This window comes from Platalea leucorodia, assembly GCF_965183815.1.
Source record: "Platalea leucorodia genome assembly, chromosome: W".
Taxonomy (NCBI): domain Eukaryota; kingdom Metazoa; phylum Chordata; class Aves; order Pelecaniformes; family Threskiornithidae; genus Platalea; species Platalea leucorodia.
This window is the reverse complement of record NC_138859.1, coordinates 1516088-1543567: the sequence shown is the minus strand read 5'-3', so window position 1 is coordinate 1543567 and position 27480 is coordinate 1516088. Positions and strand designations below refer to the sequence as shown.

The 27480-nt window shown below is 63.0% G+C and overlaps 1 protein-coding gene across 1 annotated transcript in view; it reads right to left on the bottom strand.

Moving 5' to 3' along the window:
• Positions 1-16653, bottom strand: part of LOC309601524 (fibroblast growth factor receptor 1) — a 30644-nt gene extending 13991 nt beyond the window's left edge. Inside the window, exons 1-2 of the mRNA XM_082334569.1 lie at positions 16598-16653; positions 9506-9714 (exon numbers count right to left, since the gene is read on the bottom strand). Of these exons, the coding sequence (XP_082190695.1) occupies positions 9506-9596 (91 nt within the window). The 5' untranslated portion in view covers positions 9597-9714; positions 16598-16653. The remainder of the gene's footprint in view (positions 1-9505; positions 9715-16597) is intronic.
• Positions 16654-27480: the final 10827 nt, after the last annotated feature.

Genomic DNA, 27480 nt, shown 5'->3' with positions numbered 1-27480 from the left:
GGGGAGCTGGCGGCAGAGTGGAGGGGAGGCAGAGGCAGAGGCTGCGAGCACCCCAAGCAGCACCAAGCACTTCACCCCGTGGTAGGACCTGCTCGGTGGCCGGGGAGTTCAAAAGCACTCACGCACCCCTCGGTCTCTCACGAAGCACTGCTCGGCCCAGAGGGAGCGTGCCACAGCAGGGGTCTTGAAATGGGGGAGAAATGGGCAACTTGAGATGTCCCAGGCAGCACCAGTGGCTTGGGCAGGATCCGGCCTCTCCCAGGAGCACCCCAAATCCCTTCTCGGCTCTGCCAGCGCGCAGGGGTCCCGGGATCCCCACCACCACGAGCGGGCAGCCAGCGAAGCGGGCCAGGGTCCCCATGCCTTGCCCCGGTTAGAGCGCTTCGAGGCAGGGGCGGGAAGGCCAGGGGGACGAGGGGGCTGCGCCAGGAGAGCAGGCAGGGGAGCGAGGGTCTGCGAGAGCGGCGTCGCTGGGAAAGGTCAGCCCAGGGGAGCTCTGGCGAAACAGGTGCCGGCCGCTGCGTTCCCGGTCGCAGCGACCCCGGGCAGGGAGAGCTGCAGCTGCTCCCCGATGCGACATTTGTGCGAGCAGCACAAAGATCCTTTCTCTCCATCCCGCTGCTACGTGATCTTGTCTCTCCTGGCCCTGGTAGTGCAGACACAGCTCCGTCCTCAAGCGCTGCCCTCCACCCTCCGTGGTGGTGCGCGAATGGCTCTCCCAGTCCTGGGCTTGGTGCAGACAACCAGGTTTCAAACCATCTCTTCAAATTTTGCGGCCCGAGGAAGGGTTCAGGCTGTTGCAGCTGTGTGCAAGGTTCCCTGCGATGGTGCGGGGCCGATGCAGCGTGAGCATCATCCCAGGAATGAGTACCACGGGCTGGCATGCACGGCTCCGGGTCCCGGGTGCTGCTGCGGGAGCAGCATGAAGGGGCACACGGCGTTGCTGGGGCTGCTGCTCTCAGGGGCCAGAGCCGCTCGGCAGCGTCCTGGAAGGAAGCACCGCATTCCCACCGTGCCTCCGGGCCGGCGGCAGGCCAGGCTGAGGGCAAGAGCCGAGGGTGCCGCAGGGGCACGGCCAAAGGTCTCCACAGCGCAACTGCTCTGTATCAGAGAGGTCCCCGGAAAATCCCAACAAACCCTGCGCAGGCAGCCCAGCAGAAACACTCTGGAAACATTCAAACTTCAGCTGATCCGTGGCTCGAGGGCTGTCCCCGCCAAGGACCGAGGTGCTCGGCAGGCACGCAGCCTGCAGGCACCGCACTCTGGCCATGGGGACAAGAGCAAAGCCACAGCTCTCCCTTGGGACCCCCGCAGCCCCCAGCGAAGAGCGCAGCAATTCGCAAAACAGCAGCTAACGATGAAGGCCCGCGGCATCGGAGCGCGCGTTGGAGGGGCTGTCTCACCGCAGAACTAACACGCGTTCGCACCCTCACCTCTCGGTGCCCGCCGAGCCAGGCAAGCGCAACCTCTCCCTCCCCCTGCACGCAGCCCTGAGCGGCCACGGAGCAGCTCGCCCTGGGCCCGTCGGCTGCCGAAAGCTGGCACAGGGTCTCTGCCTGCACTAAACCCTCCTGGTCAAACATCGCCCCGAGCTGAGCCAGCGCAGGCAGGGAGCACAGGCTGGCAGCCAGCAGCACGGGGCCGGGGCCGTCAGCAAGGCACCGCTCCTCCCAGGACCCACCAGCGACTCTGTACTGCCAAAAATGAAAGCTCAGCTCTTCGGAAACTCGCGTTTACCGCACCACGATCTGCACTTCGCTTTCTGGCCGCTTTTCTTTTCCTCGTACTGATGAGAAGCTTCACAGGGAAAACACCTATGAGCAGCTTGAGAGTTTCTCCTTTTTCTTTTGCTTAGCAGTTGAAGGAAAACAGCGTGCTGGGGAAGAATTCACTTTCCTCAGCTGCTAGAAGACCAAAAGCCAGGGCTCCAGATCCATCGGAAAGACATTACAGAGTGTTTTAATATGGAAGGTGAAGACTGGTGGGAGTCCCTTAGGTGGCAGGGGAAGGGTCTTGCTTTTGCAGTCCTGTTTTCCCCTGGTTTTCTCTCGCAGCCTCGCAGGACGGGTGCTTCTAGTAGCTCTGATTTGTGTTTCAAGTGATTAGTCACAGGCATCTTCCAATGCACACAATGCAGCAGCGATGTCCCGTCGCCGTCTGTCTGAACACCGCGGGACTCGGTAACACAACGTCCTCGGGTCCGTCCCGATTCCCTTCTCAAACAGAGCAAGGTCAGCGAGCGATAAACAGCCGCGAAAACCCAAACCAACCCGAAACGCGGAGCTGCAGCCACAGCCGTATCTGCCCTTATCTCGCTCCCTCCGCGCTCAGGTCTGCCCCTCCCCACACACGGACAAACTTAGTCCTTATCGAAAAGAATAACCTGCAGAAGGTGGCTGGAGCTGCCGAGGACTCCCCACGCGCAGGTCCGGGGTCTGGCGTCCCACGGCCGCGGTGCCGAGGAGTGGTGGGTGCTGCTGGACCCGCAGGGTCCCGTCACGCTGCACCTGAACCGATGCTCGGCCGGCGCGGGATCAGTTCTAGCCAGCAAAACACCGCTGTGGCCCAAGAGCTCGTACGGGTCACCTCCTCACCAAGCTTGCCCTTGGGACCGGCGCGGGCTCCTGCCCAACAACTTGCCCAGAAAGGTCTGCAGGAAAATCTGCCCTTGCTGGCGCACGGAGGGAAGCTCCTGCCAGCCCTGTGCTCTGCAAACACCTCTCGGCTGGACCTGCAGCCTGGGGAGGAGGTGGCCTGGGGGTAGAAAAGGTCTTTGGAGGGAGGGAAAACTTTGAGCCACCCCAGTCCGACGCCAGGGCTCGGGGAGGCAGCGTCCCAGGCTCAGGCGGGTCCCTTCCCATGGGCACAGCATCACGCGGGTCCCCGGGCACCCCGTGCAAGTGCCACCGCTCCTTCAGGCCATCGAATGGCGGGCTCTGCTGCGCCAAGGAGCCCGGGCAGGCTGGGGCCGGGGGTCCGCTGGCGCGTGGCCACATCGCCTTTCAAAGGCAGCAGCCCCCTTCCCCAGCCCCTCCGAGTCAGGCTGTTTTGCATTAACAGCATGACCAGGGAGACGCGGAGGCGTCGAGCGTGATGGACGGGAGAGGGGAGGCAGAGGGCAAGGCAGGATCCTGCCCTTTGGTAACCCACAGCACATCTCTGGCACTCGGGGATAAGGCGGAAAACGCAGCATGGTGGGAACAGCCTGAAAACGAATTCACAGGCTAATGAGCATGTCCAGGTTAGCTCACCCTCCGGGCGGGAGCGGGGCCCGGCCAGCGCGCGGGCTTGGACGATGCTGCTGCGGGGCGGCCCTGGCAGGCAGACAGCGCCGCGGCCGCCGGGACGGCCCTGCTGGCACCGGGCAGCCCAGCTCGCACGGCAGCTGATGCACAGAAATCTCCTTGGAAATGCAGCCTCTCTGTAGAACCAGGGATCGCAGCCGCTGCACCAGGAGCAGCGTGGTCCCGGGCTGCCCCTTGCCTGGGAGCAGCTGGCAGCGTGAGCTGTGTTCCCGGCATGAGCCGTGTTACCGGCGTGCCCTCCCCATACGTTAATTAGGGTGAGCCCGTTTGATCACTGGACTCCGTCAGCCTGAAACGTCTCTTTCATAGGTTCTGCTTTTCTGTAATCTAAACCAAGGCAGCAGGTGCAGCCTCTCTGCAGAGCCGCCAGCTCGGCCGGCTGCTCCCATCGGGGCGCGAGCAAGCCCTGAGCAGGCCACGTTAGCAAAAGTTTAATCAGCCAGACAAACGCTTGGCTCTCCTCCCCAGGCCCTTGCCTGCCCTCATGCCGCACGGCGAGGCTCTGGATGCTCCCAGCATCGCACAAAGGTCGGCCGGCGCTGGGCAATCCCTGGGGCGGGTGGGATTCCTCTCCCCAGCCGGGCTGCAGCAAAGCCAGGCTGCAGCAGCACCGGCCAGGAGCTGCGCGGCTGCAGAGGTGCTTACAGCCCGCTTCGAGCAAAACAGGGCAACGGCGAGGAGGAGAGCAAACAAAATACCAGCAGCGCCTGCTGCTCGCCTGCCTGGAGAAAGCAGCAAAAAGAAGATCTGGCACATCTAAACTATCTGCTGTTCCCTTTTTAACTTGAACTCTTCAGGCTGAGGAGGTAGCACCAGCTTCCCGGTCTGGATCCCGCAGGGCAGAGCCCCGTCCCGTCCCGCTGCAGCGGGGACAGGAGCGCTTACAGCCCGCGGGGAGCCCCGAGGCCCTGGGCAAGGCGAGGGGCAGCTCCAGCCCCGGCGGATCGCGCCTCTGCTTTCCAACGAGCCCAAAAAGTAGACGCACGCTCCAACGGCCAGAGCAGCCCGCCGTGGTTTTATTACTTTACTCCAGCTTTGAAATGGAACCGAAAGCGGAGCCGAGCCTGGCGAGCGCTGGCCAGATGGAGAGTGTCACCAAGTGCATATAACTGTCACCGGCTCCCCCGGGGCTGGCCCCCGACGGGGCTGGCAGGGGACAGGGACACAGATTAACCTTCACCCCCCCATTCTCCGCGCAGCCCGCGCCTGCACCCAGCGGAGGAGCCCGGCCTGCAGCCCCCCAGCGCGGCGGGAGCCACGGGCTGCGCCGGCGATGGCGATGGCAATGGCAATAAAGCGGCCAACAAAGCGGCGCGGGGACAATGCGGGCTGGGGGCGCGGGGGCCGCGGCCGCCGGTTGCCCTGGAGACCCCAGCGGGGCTTTCCGAAGGTATTTCCTGAAGAAAAAGCACACACATGCCCGGCAGCCCCGCTAATCCCAACAGGAAGCGCTTACCGGGACGCCGGGATTGGCTTCTTTCTTATTTAAAAAGCTCCTTGCCCTGCTGGCCCCCCAGCCTGGGCTGAGCCGGGGGGATGCCCCGAGGGGGGATGCTCCCAGCAGCATCCCTGCGCCCTGGCTGCTCCCGGGGCGATGCACAGCCCTGGCTCCCCTTCCCTGGGGAAAGGCTGCAGCAGGGAGATGGCGGCAGGCAAGCGTCAGGGGCTCAAGGCACCCATGGCTCCTCCTTGGGGGGCTCAAAGCACCCATGGCTCCTCCTTGGGGGGCTCAAAGCACCCATGGCTCCTCCTGACCAAGCCAGCCCGGGAGGCAGCAGGCTTCTTCCCACCCTCCGGTCCCCGGATGCTTCCTCCAGCACAGAGAGAGGGATTTATGTACTGCTCCGGGCACTCCTGCTCTTCCTAGCCTGCACGTCAAATGAAGCAGCACTTAATTAACAGGCGTGCTGGTAGTTTGCAAAGCTGTCAGAATAAATCCAGCCCTTTCCCCCCGGGACACCTCCGGCCGCGCTCAGCGCTCGGCAGCAGCTCGGAGCCCTCGGGGGCAGCAGCTCGGGGCACCCATCGGCTCCCCCCAGGTGTGGGACAGCCCGGGGTCCTGCCCATCCCGGGGGGTTCAAGCAAACACCCCAATCCGCACACGTGCCTATGGCTTTCTGCAATACCCGCTGGCTTTGCCTGGGCCCTGGCTCGTTGCCAGCGCAGGCAGTTTGCCTTCCTCTCCCCACATCTCTTCTGAGCAGCCCTGGGCTGTTGCACATGGCGGGGCTGGACAGCCAGCCAGCCCCCAGACACACGGACACCCCCTTGCACCCGCCTTGCATGGCTCCGCTCCCCATGGGGCAGCAATGCAGCCCAGGCTCCGGCAGAGCGCTGCTGCTTTTCCCAAAGACTCATATTTCTTTTTTTCCTCCTCAATTAAGGGCCGGAGTGACAGCATCCGAGTGGAAAGGCGGGAGGTGGGGAACAATGCCTGCTCGACAGGCTGGGAGGGGAAGGCCAGCAGCGTGATGCCCCAGAGGACACGGCGATGCCCCGGGGAGCTGGGGACAGAGCGGCTGTGGCAATCGGGGTCTGGGGGACAGGAGGGCTCGGAGGTGCGGGTGGGGGCTGCTGGGCCCCCCCGAGCTCCGGTAACGATCCTGGGCTGCTGCCATCAACAGCAAAAGTGCAGGAGGCTTCAGGGCTTGGCAGGGGACGTTTAAGCTGCTCGTAGGGCTCCAGCGGGGAGCGGGCTGCTCCAAACCTGATCCCCTGGGGGATGTGGGGATGGGTGGGGAGACACCGAGAGCTGCAAAAACAAGGTGGGGGGCGGCTGGACAGCAGGGAAATGAGGAGGAGAGGCCACAGCTGAGGGCCAGCAGCCCACCCGGGGAGCAGCGTTGTGGGACAAGCCAAGGACCCTCGCTGTGCCGCCTCCGGGGAGGCTGTGGCTGGTGACAGCACGTCCCAGGCTACAGCTCTGCCCAAGAGCCCCAAGCATCTTTGCTGCTGGGGGTGGGGGGCACAGACTGCAGCCCCCAGGTTCACGTGCAATGTTCCCGCCAGCACTGAGCGAGTTTTGGGGAGAGGAGGAGGAGGAGGCAGCACAGCCCCATGCTCACCGAGGTTCCCAGAGCTGCCCGGGCTGAGCACTCTCCCAGCCCCGGACGTTTGGCTCCCATTGGGTCCAGATCAAGACCCCCCTGGATGAGCCGGGCACAACAAAGCCCCGCTCCCCAGGAGCCAGGGCCCCCGCTGGCCCCGCAGACAGGGCCGGGAGGAGGCTGAGCCTGCGGCCGGCTGGGCGGACTGCGGCACCGGGAGACGGGGCAGCCCCCGGCCCCGACAGGGGCCCTGAGCCTGGTGGGGGGCTGCAGCCCTGGGCCCCTCTACCAAACCCCTGCTCCAGAGGGCAGATGCATCCCCTGGGAAAGCATCTGCTGCACCGGGGCGGCCGTCAGGGCTCAGCGTGCCCCAAAAGGAGCTGCCCAAGGCAGGACCCCCCCACCCCAGGACACAGCAGCGCCTGGCTCCCCACAAAAACCTGCTCAGCTGCTTTGCACCCCCAGCACCCCCCAGGCAGGGATGAGGCAGACCCCGAGCGGTGGAAATGCCTGAACAGCAGCAGGGACAAAAGCAGACAGGGAGAGAGGAAAAAAATCCCCTCGGCAATTTTCTGCAGGTTTCTATTTAACCTGAAGACAAAGACCGGCTTTGTGAGGGAGGGCGATGGAGGTTGCTCATGGAAATTTCTTGGCTTTTCCCCTTAACTAGCGTTTTTTTACCACCTCCAAATTTAGGTAACTATAAAATGCAGTAAGTGCCCATTAATATTTTATTTGCTGCAGATTTTTCAGTAACAGGAGTGAGCCCCTGACAAAGGCAGAGTTCCCGAGCCCCCTCCCCACGCCACGAGGAGAGGCGGGCCAGCGATTGAAAATCCTCCTCTGCGGCGAGGCAGGGGCCGCTGGCCGGGCGCGGGGGATTACTCGCTCCCTGAGAAGGGAGCTTAGCTGCCTCAGAACCGGGAGTAAACTGAAACCCCATAAACATCCAGAACAAAGTCCGGGAAAGCTGCTGCCTCCGCCACGGAGGGGACCCGAGCGCGGCCGCCGCTGCCCGCCAGCCAGCATGGGTGATGCTCATGAACCGGTGGCGATGAAAGGGGGACAGGGAGCCCAGCCCTGGGGACACGATACCCCACGGCACGGGAGCTCAGTGCACACCCCATGGGACCCCAAACTCCCCCGGGCCGGATCCGGAGCCCGTCCTGGCAGGTGACCTGCAAGGTGCCGTGGGTCCTGGCCCAGGACCGGCTCTTCCCATCCCGCATGTCCTGCCGGGAACATTTTGTTCCCACCAGCCAGCCCCGGAGCCAAGGGACGGACTCTGCCCCAGCCGGGCTCCTGCTGTGGCACTAATTGGGCCGCCCTGGTGAGAACCGTGTCGGGAAACGTTTCCAGAGGTTATTGTTAGCCCTGGCATGAGGCTGGCGAGGAACCAGCTCCCTCCTCTCCAGCCTCTCCTCCTCCACTGCTGCTGCCTGACGCTGCTCCCCAAACCCTCCGGGGGCTGCAGGGCTCCTTAAACACCCCGAACCCCACCTTTGCTCAAATGAGCCCTCAGCGTGAACCCCCCGACAGCTTTCCCAACGCGACAGCCGCCAGGGCTGCTCTCCCGGCAGCACGAGAGGCATCCTTACCCCAAACGCCGCCAGGAAACCTCTTCCAGGAAGAGCAATCTCCCGAGAAAAACATGTTTACCACTGTCAACCGCATCATTTACAGAAGCAGGGAGTACGCATGCCAATGGAAAAATCTCGGAGATGGTCCCTGTGAGCGATGCTCTGCCGCTCCCCAGGGACCACGCAGAGCTCCAGCTATCTCATGGGATGTACCTGTGCCCAGGGTACCTGCTGCTCAGACCAGAGGCACCGACCCCGGCCCGCTGGCCACAGCATCACGGCATGCTTCCAGCCGGGATCACCCAGTCGTTCCCAACAGCGGACGGCGCGGGGACCCCCGTCACAGCGCGGTTTGCTTGTCGGCGCCAGCTCCTGCCCTGTCCCAAGCCCTGAGCCGGGAAGGGACCGCAGGCACAGGGAGCACGGCTGTTCACCGGGGCGCTGAGCAGCGCCGGGACCGTGCCGGCAACACCAGCAATCAGCCTCTCGGGGTTTTGGTGGGAGGAAGAGGGAAGGGGGAGCGAGCCTTAAAAAGAAAAGCAGTACCCCACAGACCAGACATTCTTGGGTAATTAAAACCAAAAGGCAGTAAGTCAGAAGTCCTGCGCGGCGCTGCCTGGTCTGCTTATTCTCTGCCTCACCGAGGGGAAGGCCAAGGCTTTGAAATGCTAGAGCGGTGCTTTCTGTCGGGGCCAGCTCTCTCCTGGGCCAGGTGGCCCGTTCAGCCCATCCACTGCATCTTGGGGTGCCACTGCGCCCCGGAGCTTTGCAGGGCTGCGGCAGGAGCAAACCCCCAGCCTGCCCATCGTGGGCCACAAGCTCTTGCAAGGCTTTTAGGGGAAAGCAGTGATGAAAAACAAGGGGGATGCCCTCGTCTGGGGCTGTGCTCTCCAGCCCCAGCGATGCCTCATAGCGGCGCAGAGATCAGGGCTGCAGGAACCGTCTGAGCCAGCCCTGGCTTTGAACCCATACCTGTGGGCATTCCCCAGCTGGGAGCAACGCTGGAGCATCCCGGGGGTCTCCACGGGGCGTGTTCATCCCAGGCACTGCCAGCTGGCACAGCCTGCACTGGTACCCTGTGCCCAAATCCCTGTCCCCCCCTGCTGAGCCCAGGATCACCCCAGTGGTGGGAGAAAGCTTCACACGCATCTTGGGCTGCAGATCGTCCCAGGGAAGCAAGTGCTGTGACACGCTGGGGACACAGCCCCCAGCGCTTTGTGTCCTTCTCCAAACCAACGTCAGGCCTTGCCACGATTTCCCTCCAGCTTCAAAAGATCCACGGGCAATGCTGGAACCGTGCACGTGCTTTTTGGGTCTACACAAATTGCTTTCAGCAGACAACGTGTGCCACATCCCCACTGGCACCGGCCAGCAGCTCCCAGGCAGCCACGCGGCACCGTGCTGCTGCCGAGGGCTGTGCCCGTGCCCCCGCTGCAGTCCCCGTGGCCGGACCCCGCGCCAGCCTCTGCCTCTTCCGCGAGGGAGACCAGCTATCTCATCGCCAGAAGAGAAACGCAAAGGACGAGGGAGCCGGGCGCTCCCCGGCGCGGCCGCGGTGGTTTGCTCCTCTTACCTTGGTCGGGCAGGGTGGGGGCCGGCCTGGCAGCTGAGAGCGCGGCTGTGACCAGCACAGCCCAAAGGATGAGGCACCGCCAGGTAAACATCCCACTGCTGCGGCTACTGCTCGGCGACTGGGCTCCGCAACTCCCACTCCATGGGGACCCCGGGCTGGCCCCGGGCGGGCGCGGGGGGGGTCTCCGCCGGGCCGTCAGCCCCTCCGAGCTGCGAACGAGGAAAAGAGAGTCAGGGCAGGGCAAGATGCACCCCCACATCCCACCATCCAGCCCCCTGGACGCAGCTCCGCGGGTGGGATGTGCTCGCCATCGCAGGCGATGCTCCTCAAGCATCCAGCCCGGACAGCGAGATGGCCCCGCACCCGCGGTGGCAGGTCCCCGCGGACCCCTCCGCAGCCTGAAGCGACCCAGCGCTGACTGGCAGGGTTATGTTTTTCCTCCATAAAAGCGCTGATGTGTCGAGAGTAAAACCGCTGGCGAAGCAGAATCGAATGCAGCAAAATCTCCCAGAACGGTGGGGGAAATTTTCAAACACCGGTTAAAGAAAGGGAGATTTCTGCTCTCCTCTTCCTGCACTAAGTTTGTGCTGAAAAGAGGAACTTCCATACAGATCAAAATGCCACAAAATTTTGGAAAGAAAGCCCCCCTTGGCCCAAGCTGCGTCATCACGGTGTGGCAGCTCCCAGAAATGTCTTTGTTTTCTTTAACTTTGCTCAGATGAAAAATAATCTCAAAATCTTGACGAGTTCTGTGGGAGAGGAGAAATGTTTCTGCTGGGCTCTGAAAGGCTGCTTCTCCCCTGCGCGAGCACGCCTGCAGGGAAATGCCCTCCTGCCTCTCCCCCTTGTTTCCACATCATCTTCTGCCCCAAACGCCCCAGGCAGCGCCGGGACCCAGCCCGGGACCCTGGGAACTCCAGGACCAGCAGCACCTTGCTCCGCTGCGGCTGACCCAAAGCATCGCTGCGGCAAATCCCACCTATCCAGACCAAAATCTGACATTGTCCACGTCACCGTGCACCCCCAGCGAAGCAGGTCCTGCTGCAAACCCCAGCCCCCTCCATCCCCTATAGGATCTATAGGGCATGCACGCAGCCACCCCCCATGGAAACGGCTTCCCGGAGCTGAAGGGGTTAGCCAGCACCTCGCTCCGCTCCTGCATGCAGCGGATCTCTTTCCACCGACAGCTGTTTTTTGGAGTGGCCGTTTGGGGAGAAATCCCCCGGCTTCCACGGCCAATACTGCAATTCGCTCCCGTCCCTGCCAGCTCTCACGCCGGGCTCTCCAGCCCGCCCGTCCCCTCGGGTCCCTGTCCCCTGCCAGGGGACCGCTCTGTGTGGGGAGGCATCAGAGCCGGGTTTGGGCACAGAGAGACCCAGCAGAGCCCGATCCCAGCTCAGGGTGCCCCAGGGATGTGCCCTTCACAGCCCTCATCCCTCCTTCCCTCTGACCGTCCCTCCTTCCCGCCACGCTCCGAGCGCAGAGCTCTGCCGAAACACGTTCGAGGGGGACGCTGGAGCCAAAGCCCAAGCCCGGCCGCCCCAGGCCAACTGCTCCCAGCAGTGTGGATAGGAGCAAACCCCCACGCTCCACCCCCGCGACACATCTGCGGCTCCGCAGAAGCCTGGGATGGAGGTCCTGACACTGGCCGTCCTTAATTGTCCCACTGGGCTTTGCCGAAGAGCTCGCCGGCGAGATCCCTGCCCAGTTAATTGCACAACCCAAGCACAGCCGTGCTGGGCCGGCCAGGGTGCTGCTGGTGGCGGATGCTCCGGGAAAAGTGGAAGGACCAGGGTGTGGACAGGATGATACCATCCCCAAAACCCTCCTCCAGGCTCCGGCAGCCAGAGGCCAGAGCCCTGCCCCGGGGCGCAGCCGTACCTCCATGCCCCGCAGCCCTTGCCGAGTATCCTGAGCTCACCCCGTTCCTCTCCCGACCGACTCGTGCTGCCCGACGCCCCGTGCCGAGCCGTTCCCAACCTGCCGTGTGAACAAGCGCTTCCTTTTGCCATAAGGCGCCTGTCTAAAACATGCGCTGTTCAAAACAGTGAGTAATAATCGTAGTGAGTAATAAGCCGCTACTCATCCTCCCCACGCACTCGGTCCGTCGGAGCTCCGGCCACCCGGCCACTGCCTCTCCTGCTCCGAGCCCCTTCGCTCCTCGTGCTCGAAGCACCGGCTTCTCCCGGAGGATGGGCTGAGCAGCCGCCAGCCCCAAAGGGCTCCCGTTTAACGCCCAGTGCTGCCCGGGGAGCTCAGACCCCCTGAACAGCCTCTGCGGCCCAAGGAAACCCAGCCGGGGTGCAGGTTTGGGGGCTCCGGCTGCCTCCGCCCTGCCCCAACTGCTCCGGCTCTGGCCAGGAGCATTTGGGACCCAAAATATTGACACAAGCAGTCAGGCAGGGAAAAGCGGCACCCAGCAAACACCGGTGTTATCTCCAAGCGCCAGCGCTCCCAGGCGCCAGGCAGCACGCTTTAAAATAGTTATTGAATGTTAACAATTTATCAGGGTTTGGAAGGGGGAGGTGGAATTCTTCATGGAAAAAAAAAAAAAAAAAAGCCTTCGGTATTTCTGGAAATTATTTTCTGTCTCTAAGTGGTTTTGTTTATCGACAGCACATGCTCCCCGGAACATGCCCTAATGCGGAGCGTCTGCGTGGGCCTCCCGAGCCGGCCCCGCGCCGAGGGGAGGGAGGGAGGGATGGAGGGATGGAGGGAGGGGAGCGCAGTGCCTCCAGAAGCAGCAGTTCCTGAAAAATGAGTCAGTGCTGGCTCGGCGCACAGCAAAGCCCTTCTCCAGATACACCTCGGAGCGGGCGCCTTCCAGCTGATTCAGGGGCTCGACAGCAGCATATTTCCATGGCGTAGGGATCGCTCGGCAGCAAAGAGCTGCCCCGCGGCTGGGAGAGTCACTGGGAGGGAGAGGGAGGGAAGGACGCCTGCCAAGATGCGGAGGGAGTGCAGGACCGATGCTCAGCTCCCTGGGGCAGAAAGGGAGGTGGCAGCAGCTCTGGCTTTGCTAGGAGGCAGAGAGGCGCAGGGCAGGGACGCATCCTGCCCACGGGGGTCAAACCAAGCATCCTGCCGGCTCCCCCCGGCCAGGCTCAGCAGCACCCTAGGAAATCCCAGTGTTCAGAGACGAGCGGATGCTGAAGGGAAGGGGCAGCGCAGACCCTTCCCAGGGGAAAAGGGAGCCCTGGAGCCCCCCGGCACCTGCCCCTGCCCCCCGGGGCTCCTCTGTGCCTGCTCGGCAAGGAAGCGGGGAGAGCGCTCCTACCTGTGCAAACGGCATGGCTCTTCTCCGTGTTTATACAACTTTTATATAAATCCCGACAGGAAACCGTTCGCCCGGGAGGACGGCAGCTCGGGCAGGGTGGGTCTCTGGCTCCTGCTGGGCACCGTCCCCGCTCCCCGTGGCCCCAGCACACTGCAATTTACTGCTCAGGGGTGGACTCAAACAACTAAAAATGGAAGCAGTAAGAGTGGAGCCAGGGCTAACTGCCCCTCGGAGACCTGCCTCCGAGGCTGCAATTACAACCGGCCATTACACCCACGGAGCTATTTCGGAGCAGCGACAGGACACCCCTGTGCCCACCTGCGCGCCCTCCCAGGGGCACGCGCTCCCCGCGCACCCGCGCGTCGGGGAAGATGCTGTCACGCAGCCCTTGCGCGCCCGTGCGTCCACGAGAAACAACCTTGTGCAACCTGTCTCCCCTGTTGTCCTCGGGGACCCCGCGGGCTGCGCTTTCGCCTCTCCCACGCCCGTGAGTCACCGGGCTGAGCTGTCCCAAGGACGCGGCACAAGATGGGACCTTCCATGCTCGGGCAGCAGCCTGTGCCGAAAGCTTCTGAGCTGAGTGTAGCGGGGAAGCCCCTTCCCGTCCCATGGCTCATCCCTGGGGAATGCATCCAAGGTGCCAAAAGCAGGAGCCAGTGCCGGAGCAGGGCGCCTGGCTGGGGCACCCGGGGGTCAGAGCTCAGGCTCAGCCTGGGGCTTCCCGCAATGCCGTGCTGTCCCGCAGGGATCCCCGATCTGATCCCCCGGGAGCCGGCTCCGTGCGCTCGTGCTGCCGGCTGCAATGGCGGGGTAGCTGCCGCCGCTCGGCTCGGTGCGGCTCTGGAGCGGGGCAGCTCGGCCTCCGCTCACGCAGCCGCCGCCGCCCCGTTGGAGCGGAGCTGGCCTGCGCAGCATCCACCACGTCAGAGCGTCCCGGAGGCAGACGAGCGCTGGGGTGCCTCGGCGCCAGCGACCAGCGTGTAACGCAGCAAGCAGAAAAACAACAGGGCAAGGCCAAATTCAACAGGGAGAAGAATCTGAGCTCGGCTCCCAGGTCTGCAAGGCTTGGGGAGCCCGGGGTGGGGGGCTGCACCCAGCTCGGGGCCGCGCATCCCTTGGGGTGGAGGTGGTGACTGCCAGCAGGAGACCTTGCCTCGCACAGATGCCCTCAGGCTCCAAAATACAGAAAGGAGACTCAATTTTTCTCTGAGGCTCAAGACAAGCAGCCCTCCAGGCGCCCTTGGGGAAGAAGGGCACGCCAAAGGCAAAATTCGTGGGCGACGCGGAGAAAAGCCTTTCCCTCGCCCAGCGCTCCTTGCCCCAGCCTGCGGCTCAGGTCAAGAACCAAGTATTTGCTGAAGTAAAAAGCAAACACAACTGCAAATGTAACTATAGGGAAAAACTATAATGCTTAAAGCAGACGCATGCTTGGAAAAATAAATATCCAACTGTGCAGCACACATACGGCGTTAACCCTTCCCGGCCGTACGTGCTGCAGCCTGCCGCGAGGCCTTACAGCTGCCAGGGGTATCTCTAAGCACCGAGCTCACTGCACACTGTGGGCATCCAGCAGTGGGGCAGCCCGGCATGCGGGGCAGGAGGGATGGGGAAAAGCCCAGCCTTACCCACAGACCTCTGTAAAACCAGTTCAGTTTAAGAAGCATCCTCAAATTCAGGGATCCTTACCCGAGGGCTTGATTTTCAGGTCTGCAGAGCATCCATCAGGACCTGAAAAACTCTACTGGGCTGGTACTGCTGACTGCTCTGGCAGCGGACTGGTCCAGGACAGGGACACTGGGACACAACCACAGCCTGCCATCCCCTGGAAGAGTTAGGGGCCTGGTATCCAGCCTGGGAAGGAGCTGGATGGGGTTTCTGCTACATTCAGCTCCCCCAAGGAAAGCTGCTGGGAAGGGAAGGATGCACACTTCTCCAGCACACATAGCCCCAGCTGTTGGCGTTTGCCTTCGTGCCCAGAAGCAGAAGGTCCCCAACGGGGCAGAAAGCTGAATTGCTGGGATGGGACAGGCATCTGCCACCCAGTCCCGGTCAAGTGGCCCCTTCGAGCAGCCAGGGCTTGGGAGGCCGGAGCATCAGGGGGAAAACCAGCTGGGGCTGGAGGCAATACAGCTTTTGTGTTTATCATCATTAAAATGTTCAGTTTACATTTTTAGCTAAATAAATAAACAGGGAGCTCCAGTTCACACCCGAAAGCAGCCCGGGCTCCTTCCCAGCACGGCTGGGGCCGGCACCTCGCACACAGCAAAGCCTGGAGCCGCCGGATGCGCACGCGGGCTGCGTTTGCAACGGCGCTGCTCCCGCCATCGCCCCACCAGGGCAGGGACTATTTATTTTAATCCCCTCTGAGCAACACAACGAAAAGGCAACAGTGCATGCCAGCCACCACGGAGATTAAGGGAGGAAGTGCTCCTGTGTGGGGAAAATGGCTGCTAGCCAGAGCGGTCTGCGGGGGCCGCACTCCTGCAGCATCCCCAGGGCTGGGCAGGGTGGCTGCCCCCCGCTCCTCTGCAGGCACGCTCGCATCCAGCTGGTCAGCACCCAGAGACCTCCAGCCAGAGCAAATCACCGCCTCCGCCTGAGCACAAATCCCAATTTCACTCTGGCTGGGACCCTGGCAGGCCAGCAGCCTCCGAGCCCGTCTGTTTTATTCATGCAAGCAGTTGGGCGAACGGCACTGTTAAGGTTTAAACATTGACGGGAAGGAAGCCGCACCAGCCAGCCGTGACACTCAAGACACAGGGCAGTAACTCAACAATCCGGGCAGAGAAGGGAATCGCGAAGCGGCTTCAGTGCTCCTCGGTGTAACCCGAACGCGGCACACACGGACACGCAGCCCCTGCTCCAGCTCCGCTCCTGCCTCGCGCAAGGCCAGCTGGCTGCTCCCGCGGCCCCAACGGCAAAAATCACAAACACCGCGACCAAAAACGCCGCCCGAAACCCAGCCGGGTGCTGAAGGGCTGCGCGCATCGGCCCAGCGGGTAACCGAGTATGGCAGGCGCGCTCGGCCGCCACGCCGCGCTCCCGTCGCGTTCGCCATGTACAAACGAGAGCGATTCCCAGAGCCCCGCAAAGAGTTGGGATAAAGGAGGCTCTCGGAGCCCCCCACCTCCCCGCGGGCAGCCTGCAAGCACAAAGGGAAACACAAACTCCAGGACCGCGTTATTCCGAGCACCTCCATCCGCGATGACCACCGCAACGCTCCAGGATCCAAAATCTTAAACAAAACCAAACCCAGCTCCTTTTCCATCTTCTTCTGGAAGCCGCGAGGCTCCCGCTTAGCAACTTTTTGGGAATCGGGGCCAGGCAGCAACTCGGGAAACAGCCCCCAGCCCCCCCGCCGGGCTCCCCCGCAGCCGGGAGGGGTCTCGGGCCCCAGCCCAGCCCGGGGCCGGGGCTGCGGGGAGGTTTCCAGCCCCGGCTCGGCCCGAAGGACGGGCTCGGACCCGCCGCGTTTCAAAACTGCCGCCCGCCGAGCGGCTCCGACCGCAGAGCGGCTGCAAACCGGGGCCCCCCGGCCCAGGCACACCGGACCGCCCCGGTGTCCGCAAACCCCCAGCTCCCCCAAACCGGAGCCGCCCCCCCGCCCGGTGCCGCCGTCGAGCCGCCCCGCCACGGAGAACGGGCGCACCGGGGGGCGGGGGGGGTCCGACCGCGGGGGATCCCGGCGGGACGGGGGCGGCCCCAGGTCCCGGATCGGGCCCCCGCCGCCATCCCCGCGGAGCACAAAGCGCTGCCCCGCGGTCCCGCTCCCCACCGCGGTGCCGGTCCCGGTCCCGGCCAGCCCCGGTACTCACCGGAGCCCCGCGGGCGGCGGCGGCGGCGCGGTGCCCGCCGCTCCCGGGAACAATGGAGGGGAGCCCCGGCCGGGGCGAGAGGCGCAGCCCCGCCGCCCCCGCGCTCACAGCGGCCGCCCCATGGCGGGGCCGGCCCCGAGGTGGCGGCGGGAGGCGCTCCCGGAGGCGCGGCCGCCCCGACGGCCGCCGCTGCCGTTGCCGCTGCCCGCGCCGCCGCGTCCCCGCCGTGCGCCCGCCGCCGCCGGACTGAGCCGCTCCCGCACCGCCCCGCCGCCTCCTCCCGGCTCCTCCCCCGCCTTCCTCCCACCCTCCTCCTCCTCCTCCTCAGCGGCCTGATGGGGCTTGTAGTCGCCGCCGGGCCGCCCCCCAGCCCCCCGCCGGGGGGGTCCCCGCCGGGTTTTTAGGCGGTTGTCGCCCCGAAACCGGCCCAGGCTGCGCGCGGCGGGCGCTCGCCGTGCCGCGGCGGGATGCTCGCCTCCGCGCTCTGCCCCCGTTGCTCTCGGTCGCACCGGGGAAGCCTCGGGCCCCCGTGGTGCAGGCAGGGGCGAAGGCAGCGCTTGCACCCCGCTGTTTTCCCTGCTCAGCACCCACGGACAGAGCCTTGGGCCGCCCGGAGCCCCCAGCCTAGCCCTTCTGCGAAGCAAGGCCCCCGGGCACCCACTTTCCGTGAGCAGATTTTGAAAGGGCTGCCAGACCCAAATCCTTCCCGGGAGCCAGCCAGGAACCACCGCGGCTGCAGTCCCTGCCTCTTCCCAGCTGCGTACATCGGGCAACCTTTCACCGAGGTTTGGAGCAGGAACAGGGCAGCTCTAACACAGAGCACCCCAAAAACTTTCTACACGTGCCTTCTGCTCAGTCTCAGCTGGGACCACGCCTGGTCCCTGAGCCTGAGGGCAAGGTGCGATATTGCCAGGCCCATGAACGCCGCCTGTCTTCTGCACTCTCCCAGCCCGCGGAGCCCCGGGTTGTGCAGCTCAGGGTGATGCAGAAGGTGCAGGGCGGCTCAGCCCCCGTGCAGGAGGCACAACTACGGGAGCAGCCCCACGTCAGGCTCCAAGCCCGGGCATCCCAGAATGAAGACATCTCTGGCTGGCAGTGAAAGACCTGCGCGAGGCAATGTGCAAGTGATTAAGTTATAACAGAAGAGGACAGGCTGAATTAGCCCCGTGAATCACCAGAGCTATATTTGAACCAAATGCTGGGCATCCATCTTCAGGAGCAGCCTCTTGCTGGTTCAGGCAAGTGTTCAGCTTGCCAAGACCCACTGAATATTTTCTTTCCAGGATGACAGATGCGTGGACGGGGAGAAGGGGGGAAGGTAACGCACCTGGATGCAAGCTGAACATGGGGGGAGTTTTGATGACAGCAGAGCCAACCCCAGCCCTGCTTTCCTCTCTGCTCATCGCCCAACAGCCAGGCCGCTTTGTGCTGCCGGTGCCCTGCCAGCAAGGCTGCTGGGGCTCTGGTTGTGCACCCCCGTGAGCTGGGGGAGCTGCCCTGCACAGCAGCTCCCGGCCCCGCTCTCCCCCAGAGCGGCCACGCTGAGCTTTTGTCTCAGACTTTTTTATGTTGGCCCTGAAATGGGCCTTACGGGATTGCACCCTCGCGATGGAAAGGGGACAGGCTGCTGCTGCTGCTGTTCCTTGGGGATAGTTTTCTGCTTGACTGCATCAACAGGATGCAGGTTTTTGGGCCTTTAGAAGTAAAGGTGTTTGCAAATGGCAGAAAATGGGGAAAACCGTCCCCTGCTCCTGGGAGGTTCAAGGATTTGGCTGCATCCCTGGCCTCAGCATCACATCGAGGCTCAGCGCAGGAGGGACCATGAGCTGTCACCATCTGGTGGCATAAGCGGAGCATGAGCAGGTCCTCCAGGATGGACAGGGAGACAAACGCTCCCCCAGAGCAGATGGGGGACTGACGAGGGCCTGGACTGAGACTGAGGAGCAACAGGGCCCCGAGGACCAAGTTGGAGCTCCCTGCCTGCACTTGCAGGGTGGGCAGAGGGCTGGGGGACCGTGCCTTGGCAGCAGCGGGCAGCACCAGCCCCTGCCGGCGTGTGGCCCTTCTCCTGGACCGGGGGGCTGATGCGCTGGGCTCTTCCACACGTGCATTTGCATTGGTGATGCAATTTTGAGGCAATGCAGGTACTAATTTCACATGAACCTGGGCTTGTTTCTGTTAATCAAGAACAGGGTTAAGAAAAACTTAAAGTAGGTCTCAGTTACCGCAACAGCCAAAGAACTTACCGTGTGTCGGGCAAATCCCCGGGACAGCCTGCAAGCACCAGCCGGAGGGGAGCAGCATCAAACGCGCGGGTTCAGCTCAGCTGGGGAGGTTTGCCGTGCCATCGGGTACTGCCCGGTGCTCAGCTCTGCCGTGGAAATTGGAGCGCCCATCCTGGCCTTTGCGCTGGTTTAGCAAATCCCACCTCAAACCCTACCGGCAGCAGGGCTGGGGCAGCTCGCTCCCGTGGGAATGCTGTGTCCAGGCCAGGACAAGGAAGCTGAAGAGGCACCAGGCTGTCCCGCTCCGGTTCCCCTGATCTCTGGTCACACCATTGCCTCCTCCAAAGAGCGCTGCGGCTCCCCGGGCTGAGCCTGGGGGTTCTCCTGTGCTGCTGATGGGCATTGCTCCTAACGTGGCAGCGGCACGTTCTCAATTAAAAAGTAATTCTTTCTGCCTGGGAGAGTGAACCAGCTGCTGCTGAAAGACAGGAGGGTGGGAAGCCCACGGCAGCCTGGCACGGACACCATGGGGAGGCGTCCCCCCTGTGTCTCGGGGGAAGGTCTGCATCGCAGCAGAGGGGCTCCTGGCACTGGGATGGCCGGTGTGCAGCTGTGGTCCGGACCCTGCCTCCACATGCAGTCCTGCCCCAGGCTGGCGGCTGCGTCTGGGTCATCCACCTCCTTGGGAGAGGGGCAGGGGGTGGCTGGGAAGGGGGGGACACCGTGGAGCTGCCCTGACACAGAAAACAGCCAGAGAAAGAAAGAGGCTTGAGAGGCCGGGGTTTTGTCTTGGCTGCGGAGGAACAAAAGCACTCGGGGCGCTGCTCCCCAGGGACTCTGCAGCTTTCACAGCCTCCCTGCCAGCCCTCCTTCCTCCCACAGTGTGGGACCGAGCGCGGGGCAGGGTGTAGGGGATGTACCTGTACACACGCACCCCCCTACCCTCCTGCAGGGACACCCGGACACGCGCTGTCCCATCCCGGCGCAGGGTCTCACGCACACGCACACCCACCCTCCAGGCTCCACACGTGCGCGTCTGCACGCTCAGCGCTGCAGGCTGCCCGCCCCTGCCTCCGCTCGCCACCCCAAGGCCGCGGGCTCGCCTTCCTCGGCTGCCCACCTCCGCACACCGGCTCCCAGCCGCCGCATCAAGAGGCAGCAAAGCCCACCACGGGACGAATCCACACCGTGCCCGCGGGAACAGCAGCGGTGATGCCGACGGGCACCGGTGCAGCCCCTGGACCGGGCTGGGGGAGCAGCGCGTCCTCCCTTGCCCACCCAGGAGGGTTTCCCTGCATCTCCAGAGTGGTTCTAGTGGGAACCCGAGTGTGAAGAGGGGGCACAGAAGGGGCTGAGCTGGAGGAGGAGAGTCCCAGCACAATAGAGCTGCTCCCCCCAACCTTGCCTTCTCAGTTAAAGATCTGCAACTCTCCTCTCCTTCCCACTACAAAGGGGCTCTTTTCAGTCCCTAATTCTGCATTTCGAAAACAAAAGCAGATGCATCTATTTTACGTTTGAAGAGGGGGAGGCAAGAGCAAATGCTGAAGAACAAAGAGCTTTCCCTGACAGATCCGACTGACAAAGACTTTGTCAGCTCCATCTCTCCCTGAAAAGGCCGGAGCACATCAGGGTGCGGGGCTCCTTGCAGGCAGCTGGCTGGCTTGTGGCTTCGAGCCTGTGGGAGAACGGCAGAGCACACATGTGCGCGGGCGCCGCTCCCCGTGGGACGCGCACGCGGGCGCTCGCGGCGGGACGCCACCGGCCCTGCCGTGGTGCGTGCCAAGCGTGCGCGCTCACGTTAACGGGCGTGCTGCGGGATGCAGCCTGCCCTCGGGGTTCAGGTGGGACACCCACGTCCATCCCCGGACGGGAGCCGGCACCAAAGGCAGGCTACGCCTGTGCTGCCCTCATTCCCGATCCCCAAGACACGACCGTCACCTTTCCCGCGCTCTCCCCTCCCGGCCGGGCAGCGGGGCTTGCTCAGCGCCCTGCAGAGACTTCCAGGTGCGTTGTCCGACCTTGGCAAACCGCTTCCCATCAGCCGGAACATCTGAGTCAGAGAGCGACTCAGCACGCTGCCCCAAGGCCAGCGGCTCGCCTGTCGGCAGCAGGGCCGCAGGGATGGGCTTTGCCTACGCCGCCTCCGAGAGAAGTCGAGCCCCTCTCGAGCAGCAGCAGCCGCCAGCCAGCAGGACCCTGCGGGGAGCTCTCAAAACACCGGCTTTCCCAGGGAAACGTGACATGGGAAAAATCAGCAACACCAGGGATAAAGCATCAGCTCCCGGGCATGATTTGGAAGCAAAGCGCTGCCTTTTGCAGGAAGCCCCCTCTCTCACCTCTCCACTCCAGCTCCAGAAAGCCTTATTAGCGGCTCTGGCTGCAGCTACAGGCACTGCTGGCGCTCAGCTGGACTTTGGCTGCACGGCCAGGCCGAGTCAGCGCTCCTGGCAGCGTCGCTCGGCTGCACGCAGCCCCATCCCAGCCCGCACCGTGCCTGCCCGGGAGCAGCATCTCTGGATGCTGCTGGGCCGGGGTAAAGCCTTGGCACGGGCAAAGCACCGGCTGCAGAGCTGCAGGCTGGCTCCCCAGCACTCCCCTTGCTCAGAGGTTTCTCTGCTATCAGCATCAACCCAAACTGGCTTTTTCCTTCTTTGGTTGCATCTCAACAGCACCAGAACATCCTCCATCAGCTGCTACTTGGCTGCTCTTCTGATGGTGATGAAGGGAAATGCATCCTTCAGAAGCCCCTGCCTGCCAAACTGCCCGAGCATCATCTCACTTGCAAAAGGGAGAACCAGCGCCAGAGATGCTCAGGGCACCCAGGGTCACACTGGGGTCTGCCCACAGATGCAGCATCTGGGAGACCGAGCAGGAGCCATAGCGAGCAAGCTTAGCCAGGGAGAGCAAAACACCAAAGCCATCCCACCTTGCCTTCAAAGGGCCTGAACCCAGCTTTTTTTTTTTTTTTTTTTTTTTTTGCCACTTCCCTGACATGAGTGCAGTATCTCATTTTAAATCATGGCTGATAAGAGCTCTCTGCCCCTGCCCACCACATGCCCTCGCAGGGCAGATGGGGCTGAGGGTCCTGGCCAGCCGGGTCCACCATGGACCCTCGCTCCTGCTCAGGGCAGCTCCTCCTGTCCCCTGCACCGAGCTGCTTCGCAGCAACTGCTCACCGAGAAACCGGTGCTGGGAGCCAGGCAGGGTCCGGCCCCTCCGGCCGGGGCAGGGAGCTCTGCTACCCTGCAATTGTCAAATACCAAGGAGCTCATTAAGACATCACATGATATTTTATTGTCTGTAGACAACAGTTGGGGCAGACAGTTGCACGGGGGTGTTTGCAGCCAGGCCAGTGGTTAGGCATGTCCCCAGACTGGTGGCCCTCCAGGACAGGCTGCCAGCCCAGGCTGCCTGGGGCAGGGGGAGAGGGGAGGTGGGGGCAAAGGATGCTCATTGCTCTGCATCCCCTCGGGCGCTCCCGGCACAAAGCTGCAGCCTTCCCCATGCTGCCCTTCTGCCAGAGCCGCCAGATAAAGGAGGTAAAGGACTGAAACATCCATCTGAGGAACCTGAAAGGCACCTGCCGTGTTTGGTTCACGCAGCCTGGGCTCATCACCAGAGCAGTGCCCTGGGCAGCTCTGGCAGGCGGCTCAGCCCCGCAGTAACTCACTGCGGCAGATATAATCCATCGCGGAGGGCCCGCAGCCCTGTCTCACCTTCAGCCCACAGGGGAGGCTCTTTAATTTGCTCGGAGGGGAGCAGCGTGCCCTCAGAAGCACGGCATGGATCACCCATCCGCAAGGATGATTATTCACTGCAGTGTATCTCCTGTACCAGGCAGGCTTGACTTCTGGCCCCCGATTGATTTGCAGAGGGAAATTAATTACGTTTGTTTGACATTGCCCCTCTCGCGCCGAGGCTGAGCTGGTGTATGAATGTCACGCTGTTCCAGCTGGGATCTCTCTCGCAGGGCTGCGATGTTTAATAAGCTGTCCCAGGGGACATCCAGCACTTCCCATTAGCTGCATTGATGCTCTGCTCAGCCCGAGGCTGCTCGGGCTCCGGAGAAGCACCCACACACCCAGGCAGGCTGAGACCTGGGGACGGAGCGGTTCAACCCCTAACCCATTCCCTACGAGGGGGGAGAGGGACCGGGCTCCCCAGGAGGCAGCGGCTGCTGAGCTGCCCTGGTGGCATGAAATCAGGATGGCCCGACGGCTGCCCAGGACAGCCGCTATCTCAAGAGCCAGGGCAGGGACAGGGCACTGCCCATCCCCTCGGCTCCCCACCCTGACAGAGGCTCTTGCTATCTGTGGATCAGGCCCAAAAGATCTCCAGGGGTAGATGAAGGTGCTGAAGTCGATCAGAGTAATAACAGCAACCTCCTCGGGCTGTTATCTTGCCTTAGCAGGAGGAAGAAGCTCCAGATAACAAATGCCTGTAATTTACAGCATTTACAGTGATACAGGGAAAGGGCAAAAGACAAATCACTTGGGCAGATCTCCTCCGGCCCACGGGGACACGTTGCCTTATCGCACCCCTGCAGTGGCACCCGCAGAGCCCAGCCCGGGTGCCGGCCCACGGGGGCTGCTGCAGCCCCTCTCCTCGCCGGGAACCGGGGACACGGGGACAGGCCCCTCGAGCTGGCAGGATCAGTGCAAGTGTCCAGGGGCAGCAAGCAGCCTGAGCTGCCGCGGAGATCCGTCCGGCTGCGGGATTTGCCTCTCCAGTTCTCGCACTCCCATGCAGGCTGGGGCTGAGGATGGTGCTGGCAGCTCTTCTTCCCCAGGGCCGGACACATTTTGCCTCCTTGTTGCTGCAAAGATTCTGCCACTCGGATAATCTGATAATAGCATTTTCTGCACACTGTCATTTAGGAGCCCAATGGCAGCTCCTTTCATCAGGAGAAAGGCTGTAATTATGTGTCATTACCCATGGGCTATGATTTTTCTCCCACTACCTAGAGCTGTTTTCTTCTTTCAAGCAATGCTCGGATATTTATAGTGAAAAAAGCCACAGCCAGAAACAAAACAACTGGGATGAGGACTTTCCCCTGCAAGGGTATAAAATGAAAGCAATGCAAAACAAACTCTAACAGGTTCAGAGGCTGGAAGGAAGGACCCAAGCAGTTGGGTCCTCGTGTTGTTTCCCAGGCTCTGATGAGCGAGGGATCCAGTGGATCCGCTCCCTGGAGCTGCTCTCACACATGCTGCTTTGCAAAGCTCAGGGTTGGGACGGGAGGCAGAGGGGCCGGCTGGGCGGGAGGAAGGCCAGAGCGGGATGGAGGGGGTGGTTGTGGCTGCACTGATGGAGGTGCTCCCCGGCACGGCCGTGCTGCCTCCCCATCCTCCTCCACCTCATCCAGGGCCTTGGATCCCCCGGATTTGGAAGTGAGGTGCTTGGTGCAGGGCTCTCCCTATTCCCAGACATGGGAAGAAGGAAGTTTTTTGGGAGTCTTTGCACTCTGAAGGATGAGACACAGACACAGAGGGCAGGAGGAGCCCTGCGCTGCCTGCGACGGCAGCAGGGCATGGCACGGGCTGCAGGCAGCAGCTCCTGCGCAGCTGATATAGGGCCAGGACCTCACTGCATCCAGGCAGCCTGGCACCCAGCCTGGCAGCAGCTGGGCTCCTGGGGTCCACAGCCCCTTTCAGAGGGGCTTCCTGGGCACATGTGAATATGTCGGTAGCCGATTTTCCCCGGGCTGCCGGTCCCCTTTAACACGGGGAGTTTTCTCCCAGTTCGCAGGCTGCTTCCTGTCTAGACAGCCCCGGAGAAGCCGCTGTATTTATAGACCAGGGAAGAGAGCTGTGCCTGCTTGCTTTTCCAAACCCACATGAGCCTGATGCCGCTGGTGAGGCCGGACGAAGATGCCTCCCACACGCTGGAAACAGGAGGAGGAGGAAGGCAAAGCAAGCCACAGAAGACCCTAAACTCTCTAACCCCCTCCAGATTGCAAACAGCTCCTCTCGCCTTCCCATCCCGGACCGCTGGGCTCCTCTTGCCCTTTCCTCGCTTCTGCAAACAGCCAAATTTCTCCATCCCTCCCTGGAGGAGCATCGCTCCCAAAGCGGAGCCAGGGTTCCCATCAGACCAATGCACGGTCTGCCCAGGGCGCCTTCCCCAAGCACCACGGGAGCACGCCTGTCCTCCACCCCCGCGGCTGCCTGTCCTCCACCCCCGCGGCTGCCTGTCCTCCGGGACCGAGCCCCTGCCGAGCTGCCCTACACCGCACACCCCGGGGTCACGGGCTCCCGCTGCTCCTGCGGCAGCTCTGCTGCTTCCCCGGCTGCAGCCTGGCCCCACACGGGAGCCCGCAGGTTGGAAATGCTCCTTTGGGGTCACAGGTGCTGGAAACCTCCACAAACACCTGAGGGCCATGGCTGGGGTCAAAGGCACTCTTCAAGGGGTGTCTCCAGCAAGCAGAAACACCCTGTCCCTGCTCACTGAAGAGCATTACACTAGAAGGAGCCCCTTGTGATTATATTTAGTTTTTTCCAGCTCATTTCTTTCACCATCTGTTTTCAAAACCCTTCCTGCCTTGCTCACCCTGCCCTGAGCAGCCCCATCCCCTGCAAGAGCCCATCCTCCCCATCACCTTCCCCAGGCCCTTGGAGACCTGCCCGGACCCACCGCCCTCACCGCCCCGAGACCCCAGGCAGGGCTGTGGCACACAGCTCCAGCAGCCGAGCTTTGCTCCCAGCCAAGGGGGAGGAAGGTCCCCATGCCAGCCCAAAGAGGGCTCCCTCTGACCCTGCTGCCTCTCCTGCAGCAGGGACCTGGCATCCCTCGGCCAGCAAGGGACAAGCCTTGGCTACCCCTGGATCCCAGCAGGGCCAGGGAGGGCTCCCAGGGTGGCTGCAGCAGTGACTGGCCATCGCAGGGTTTCCTGCGGGCAGTAACAAGGCTGGGGCTGCTGGATCACATTTCCCATCACACAGGAATGTAAACTCAGGAGCAGGGTTAACCTCTTGGGAGGGACGGCAGAAGACACACGCTTGCTCCCGCATCCCCAAAACACAGCTCCAGCCCCATGCCCTCGCCTGCAGCATCCCCAGTAGTCCCCGAGCAGGCAGGGACGCAGCAGAGGGAGGGGAATGGCTTAGCACGGTACCTCCAGCTAGAGATAAAGTGGTCACCAGCTCTCCCCAGGGCCTCACCCTGATCAGCAGCTTATAAGAGCACCTGCAGTGCTAGGATAGGCAAGTGGTATATATAGAGAGTGAGCAAGAGCTGCCCAGGTGCATAAAAGCTTCTTAAATTAGACTCTTATTGATTAATTCCTTTGGGCTTAATCTGCAGGGGTAGGAAACATTCTCTGATATGCTCACCTGCCAATATCTGACTTGAAAATACTTACCCTTCTCTTTGCTGATGGGCCGTGATTTCCAAGAAGGCTTTAAATCCTCTTTTAACTGTTTGGTGCTAAAGGACGCAGAGCACAGCCTGGCTCAGAAGGTGGCCCTGGCAGAGGTTTCTGGCCATGGGGAGCCATTGCAGAGGGGTTTGGTGCCCAAAGGGTGGGAGCTCCTGTCCCCGCTGCTGAGCACTGAGAAGGTGACACCAGGGGGGACCCGGCCAGGCAAGCTGCAGAGATGCGATGTGTAAAGCCCCTTCGGTTTGCCCTGCCTCCGCACTGGCAGTGGTAGGGGCTCTGTGCACGAGGAATTAGAGGAACAGAAGCCGAACCGGGCTTCCAGGAAGCTTCCCCGTGATGGATTTATAGGCACGGTGCCCTTTTTACAGGAGTTCACGCTGAAAACAAGCTGCAGATGCTCTCCTTGGGGTCTCCAGCAACGAGCCCAGATTTACTGCTGCCGTCTCGCAGTGAGCACTGGCTGGCAGCTGCGCTCCGGGCCGGGGGGCCGGTGGCTGCACCCACCGCTCCCTGCGCTGCGGCTACCGGGGACGGCTTCGCAGAGCCGAGCTCCAGCTGATCGCACCGCCCGGGGCAGCCCCCCATGTCCGACCCCCTCCGCACCGCCCGGGGCAGCCCCCCATGTCCGACCCCCTCCGCACCGCCCGAGGCAGCCCCCCGTGTCCGACCCCCTCCGCACCGCCCGGGGCAGCCCCCCGTGTCCGACCCCCTCCGCACCACCTGGGGCAGCCCCCCATGTCCGACCCCTCCGCACCGCCCGGGGCAGCCCCCCGTGTCCGACCCCCTCCGCACCACCCGGGGCAGCCCCCCGTGTCCGAGCCCTCCGCAGCCTTCTCTCCGTGCTGGGAGTGTGACCACTGCAGCCGCCGCCGCCGGGTCCAGGCACCGCCACGGAGCACAAGCGTGTCTCTGTGCAGAGCCGAGCCCCGCGCCCGTGCCAGGGGGCAGAGGTTTGCCCTGTTGTTCCTGAGAGACCTCAAGGTCAGGCGTTTGCAGGGAGAGCGTGCCGGGCGGCTGCGGGGTCGGATTCGGCACATTGAGGGGGGCCCTTTGCCCGGGGGTGTCTGTCTGCTCCCGTCAGAGGACCTGGGCCGGCCAGGCAGACTGCAAACATCACCGCATCCTCAGGCTGCGCTTTCCCTTATTCACCGGGGAATTACCGCAGGGCTCCGTGCCTAACACGGTGCTGGGAAATCTCAGCTCAAGTGTTAAACTGAGACTTGCAAGACCCTGCTTCCGAGCAGCCCTTACCCCAGCAAACCATCCCTCGGTCCGTGGCT